The sequence below is a fragment of the Diplotaxodon limnothrissa genome, linkage group LG16 (assembly GCF_057381915.1).
Source record: "Diplotaxodon limnothrissa isolate DT_005_m linkage group LG16, D_limnothrissa_male_GT1.1, whole genome shotgun sequence".
In the NCBI taxonomy this organism is placed as follows: domain Eukaryota; kingdom Metazoa; phylum Chordata; class Actinopteri; order Cichliformes; family Cichlidae; genus Diplotaxodon; species Diplotaxodon limnothrissa.
Genome location: NC_140611.1, coordinates 3,554,878 through 3,560,938, shown reverse-complemented (window position 1 = coordinate 3,560,938; position 6,061 = coordinate 3,554,878). Strand labels below are relative to the sequence as shown.

The window sequence follows — 6,061 nt, the reverse complement described above, 5'->3', positions numbered from 1 at the left end:
TGAAGGAGGAAATGGTTTGACAGTCAAGTCCCCGGCTTATGTTTGTCTACTAACCGAGCATGGCTGAGCTCCAGGTCTGTATAAAAGAATAAAATTACTGGTTTATATTCCGCCGCCTTCTGTTAAGGAAGACCGTTAGCTGATGTAGCGGTTTAGCTGCAGGCCGTGTGTCCTGAAGTGAAAGCATCCCAGACAGCTGTGCGGAGTCTTTGTTCAACGACTTGTTAGCAGCTACAGAGCAGCTCATGCAGCCCGAGGGCGCAGAAAAAGTCGGTGTGTAACAATGGCTGCGGGGGAGCTATTGTCCCGATGCAGCTTTTCTTCATGTCTGTAGTGTTTGTGCAGGAAGCAGACTGATCTGGAGTACGACTTCAGAAAAATCACCCCACTGGGCATTTATAACGTCTTCTTCAGTCTGCCCTTCAGCCCACTTAGCCAAGAATGGGGCAGCTCCAATGTCGCAACCATGTGAGCAAACTGGGTAAAGGCAAATGTGATGTAAGCTCGAGTAAAACGGTTCTTTATTGCACCGATCACTTGCGAGTTATAAAACAGTGTTTCACTGTCTGGTTGGACTAGACTGATTCTCTATCCTGATTTTACTTTTATGCAGAGGAAGTGAAGCATTTCCTAAATGTCATTTATAAACATCCCAGTTTTCTTTTGAACACAATAACAAATTATTTCAGAAAAAAAATGACCAGGTCAGCCCACAAAAACGGACCTTTCTATTAACCCATAGCACTGAACGTTGGTGTTCACTGATGTACTTTGTAATACTCAAATCAAGTTAACTTGGACATAAAGCACATCATGTGTAAAGGCTAATTTACACCATGGAGCACCACGTGCTCTCGAAACTGTGTAACCATAACTCAGGGAAAACAGCGGGACTAAGGGGTCACTTTTGTATTTCCCCAAGCTGTAACAATCAGTTTTGTCTACAGAATTTAAGGATATCAGAATACTTTATTGATCGTCAGGGGGAATTATATACAGTCGACTTCCACTCTCTCTCTTAAGCAGTAAGCGGTTCTTTGTGGTTTGGCTGGCTGCACTGACACAGGAAAATCCACCTGTTAGCCGTGATATTTGGTTTTGTAAAGCTTTATAAATGAAAACTGTGCCGAGGAGGAAGGCTCTGGGGTAAATTAGCCTTCATGCATGAAGTGTTTCCACTTTAAAACAGAGTTTTATCTTCTATTTACTCGCAGTATTAAAAACTTCACCTTCAGTCCAGACTGAAGTATGCCATGGGCAATCTGGAGTAAGATTGCACGTACTGGAAACACATCCTTTGAGATTAAGCTAGAGCCCTTTTGGTCATAGAGATGTTTTATGAAAGAAGGGCGGTGTACAACCCCAAAGAACCCCATTCCCACAGTGAAACACTTTGATGGCAGTCTTATGCTGTGGGGATGGACCTGGTAGAATCTCTTCCAGGCAGAAGGAATCATTAAGAAAGAAGGACGTGACAATTTGATTTCAAGCAGTCAGCAGCAAACTGGGCCCGGACAGTCGCTTTGTCTCTCAGCACAAGAGGTCTAATAATTTTGACCCTGGTACATTTAGTTTTTTCTTTCTGTGTGCAAATTAAAATAGTATAAGCATCCAGTGTAAAACAGGGATGTGTGGAAAAGCTGTGTTAAGAAGTCCTTCCTCTTCCAGCTGGGAAGAAAAAAATCTACCTTTTGCACGTAGCACTGTCCCAACGTTGTCGTCCTGTCTTCTACAGACTAAGTTTGATGAAGCAGCAGCAGAGGTCAAGCAGCTGAAGGCGAAGCCGACTGATGAGGAGATGTTGCAGATCTACTCGCTGTTCAAGCAGGCCACCGTGGGTGATGTGAACACAGGTGAGAAATTTCAAATGATACTGCGCTCAGCACTGTTACTGCTGTCACACAAACTGTTGATAAGAGTCTGACACTGGCTACGCTGAACATGCACCCTATAAGAACCACTGGCACATGCATGACGTACACCTGTACTACAGACTCTCTGAGGAGCTAGATCTGCTCCTGTGTATCGTGGTTTCACTTTCAGATTTCCACATAAATGTAAATATTCTAGATAATTATCAGTAGTGTTTCTTATGTTTTTGTGTTGCAATGTAATGCAGCCCTTTGCTCTGTACTGAAGACGCTGGGCCTTAATGAATGTGTCCTATATTTATTTGACCTGCATTACACGGGATTCCACTAAATTGTTTAATTTGCTTTGTTTGTCTTTGAAGCTCGTCCAGGGATGTTTGATTTCACTGGGAAAGCTAAATGGGATGCCTGGGAGAAGCAGAAGGGTGAGTAAGAATGGAGGTGGTGGCTGTGGAGAGGGGGGTCTGGGTCAGGTCCCTGTGACCTGGCCCCGGATAAATGGAAGGAAATGGATGTGTTTAAATGATGTTTAAAGTGAACGCTTACTTGAAATATATCCAGCTGTAATTCTAAAAACATGACCTAATATAAATAAACCTAAAATAAATGTTAAGTTTATTTATATTCATTAATTAAAAATGAATTACAAATTTGTTAATTTTTTGTTTTCTTGTTGTCCTTTATTATTTTACTAAAAGTACAATTTCAGTACATTTTATTGCATAAAGGCTGAATAAGTTGATGTTACCTTAAACATAAAGGATGATTTCCTCAGAGTTAGGAGTGCAGCTCATTTGATTAAAAAAAAGTTGGGCTGGTGCGTTCCTCATCCTTTGTAGTAAATTGGATTATTGCATATTGTACTCGGCTGCATGCAGCCCCCTTTCAGGACTGCATGAGTTGTTGTAGTGTTGAGTTTGTCAAGCAGGGCTTTGAGTCCTCATGTCAACAAACTATGAAAAAGAGTCTCTGAAAGTAAAAGCAGGACTAGCTTGTTCATTTAGTCTGTCTGTCTTTTTTTCCCTCCATAACACATTTTTAATTTGTCTGTAAGGTAAGAGCAATGAGAACGCCATGAACGAGTACATCAGCCTGGTGGAGGAGCTAAAGCAGAAATATGGAATATAATGCTGTGTGATGACGACCAACTGGCCGGGAAATCTGCTCCGTGGACTGTGACCGGCACCAGTCTCCATCCCTGCATCGTTAAAACGCCTTAAAACTCAACAAGTGTGTCCGTAAACAGCTCACATGAACACCTGGTGGATGGCTTCTAGTCCTAGAAACTGACCCAAGTAGCTGCCGATGGACACATTTAAACTGTGTATATATCAGGTTTCAGTATTCATGTGTTTCTGCAGAAAGTCCTGTCATTTCAATAAACAGTAACCTGAAAGTGTGATTTTAGATCTTCAGCTTTTTTTTTAAAGTATTTGTTCAGTTCAATTTAATTTTATTTATATGGCACCAAATCACAACAACAGTTGCCTCATGGCACTTTATGTTGCAAAGAAAAGAGAGAACACCCCGTCATGAGCTTTGGCTACAGTGGGAAGGAAAAACTCCATAACAGGAAACAACCTCCAGCAGAACCAGGCTTGAGTGGAGGAAGACGAGGAAGGCAAGGCGTGGAAGAGAGCCAGAGAGAAGGCTCTGCCTCCCATTCTACATTGAAATACCCAAACCATAAGTAAGCCCCCAGTCTAAGAGTGAGCTGCTCTAATAGGGTGATAAAGTATTATAAAGTTATGGGGCCTGATTATTATTATCATTATTATTATGTAATGGGAAGGATTTAAATTCTGATCCTGGATTTAACGGAGCCAATGAAGAGAAGCCAAATATCAGAGATAAAGGAGATTTTTAGGACGTCCTGATAATTACAAATTACAGGCTATTAGTAACCCAAGGTAATGCCACCCAGAGCAGGAATCTAATTGGATACCATACTGGGCCGAGTACAATAACCTCAGTTTTAGCTGAAAGTAGAAGCAGAAAATTAGAGGCCATAAAGACTTGGATGTGGTTTAGCATTAGTTCTAATTAGTTACAGCACTTTCAGAAAGACATTTACCGTGATGAATGCTGTGTAATCCAAATTTAACAATTTAATAACAATTTGTGCCTTACATTTTATTACTGACTGTGGAATGTAAACCACTGTTGTGTCCTGTTGCTAAGTGGCTATTTTTGCGTATCCAGAGACTTCCCCATTGGTTGTTTTTTATATCTATAAAACTCTACTTGGATTGTTTCCTGCTTATCTGTGTGTTTTGGTATGAAAACAATTTCAATCTCATTGAGACGTTTACGTGGATAAATAAAGGATAACAATTGTCTACACAGAAATGCAGAATGACAGGATGTGGTGGATTTTGTGAAAAAAAAAACTTAATGGCTGTGGTGAAGAAGAACTCAATTTAATTCAATTCAGTTTTATTTATATAGCGCCAAATCACAACAAAAGATGCCTCAAGATGCTTCATAGAACTAAGAAGAGGAACAAGGTAATAGTCTCTGATGACGTCATAGAACAGTTTGAGTGTAAGAGACAAGCTTTGGACCCTGTGACACTTTTGTCTTTATGGTCAAACTTGGATCACATGGATCTACTTTCTGAGTAAGCAATGAAACAGGTGTGAATCTGTAGGATCCCTGGACACAGGCAGAAGTGGTCAGTTGTTCACAATGGCTGTGATCGCAACCAACAATGTTATGTGCACCTCATGTGTGAGTTTGGAAGATCCCATATTAGGGTGTATGTACTTCACTGGTTCTCCAATCACCATAAACCTTCTGTATGCATTTTTAAATCTGGATTATCTAAAGACTCAATGAGCTCGATGTCTACAGGTCTGACACAGAGACACTTGAAGAGGACTGCCCACTGCATGGGTCCTCTTGTGCTATGGGCAGATATAGACTCGGGCTCAAAGACATCAAGACACACAACTAACGATGTGTCAGTTGGGAACAAAGCAGTTTGTAGAGCATCTCTGGTTCCTGCCTGGACCCAGAGATGCTTTTCTTTACTTTTTTTCTCTGATGCAGAACACAATGCCCTGTCAAAAAAAACAAAAAAAACCATGCAAACTTGCACAACAAAAACATCATCGAGGCCATGAAGGGTAAACCACGTTATAGCGTGGTTTACCCTTCTATACTAGTCTATAGTAGAGTTCAAAATACTCTAGTAAAAGTTGAAGCACTGGCTTTGAAATATACTCAAAGTAAGAAAGTAAGAAACAGCTCCATGATGAACATTTCTACCACCTATTTCTATGCCAAACTAACTGAACCTTGTGCAATATTAATGTAATAATAAAATAATATTGAATGCAAACCTTATTTTCACTCTAAATACTGTTTCTAATTAAAGCTACTCAGCTTGAATCACTTAAGCAGAACATCAGGAAAATAAAAATAGCTCTATTTTCTGTTGCCTACATTGTAGAGAGTGACGTTGCCTCTAAACAGGAAAATGAGTAGGGAAAGGGTTAGAGTGGGATTCAGCTGGTGGGGAAACCCTCAAACCTGCAGGACTTGATGTGACTTGACTCTGACCATGAAACAGTCACACACTGCTCTTTACTGTAAATCCATCACAGTGCAGCAAACTGACCTGTTTATCCTGCACTAACCTGCAGAGGATTTTCATGCAACCTTTAAATAACACAGTTAGTCTTGCTGAGATTGTTTTGCAACTGTGTTTCGCAATATAAAAAAACACAATGTTTCATGTACAGGCCCAATATTTGATTTAAGGACTAACATGTAAGCTTCACATTTCCACTGAGCAGCCCTTACCTTTAAATCTAAGCTCTCTTCTTCCTGTCCCATCTTTCTTATCGTCTTCCATCTCTGAGTGAAGTTAGTTCTTTCTTTAAAATACAGCAGCTGGACCTTTAGCTAGCAACACATTGTGCGACAGGCTGCGCACAAACAGTTTGTGTGTTTGCTGATGTTTGTTACGCTGATGGAGACTGACTAAGGCACACAGTTTTGCCTCTTTCATCTCTTTTCATGCATCATCCCCTGGTGATTAACACATGAACATGTTACTGTTTAGGATCAAATCACTCTGAGGTTTGAATGCTGAAATAATAACTCCCCTCAGATGCATTAAACAAATGTAACGAGCCTGTTTTGAAAATCCAAGGAGTAGAAAGTACAGATATTTGTGTAAAAAT

At 40.4% G+C, this 6,061-nt stretch overlaps 1 protein-coding gene across 1 annotated transcript; it reads left to right on the top strand.

The window, feature by feature from the left end:
• Positions 1-3,267, top strand: LOC146615575 (acyl-CoA-binding protein-like). The gene is made up of 4 exons (XM_085374025.1): positions 1-74; positions 1,736-1,853; positions 2,234-2,296; positions 2,926-3,267. The coding sequence occupies exons 1-4, from the start codon at positions 60-62 to the stop codon at positions 2,997-2,999; spliced, it is 270 nt and encodes an 89-aa protein (XP_085230151.1). The 5' UTR covers positions 1-59; the 3' UTR covers positions 3,000-3,267.
• Positions 3,268-6,061: the final 2,794 nt, after the last annotated feature.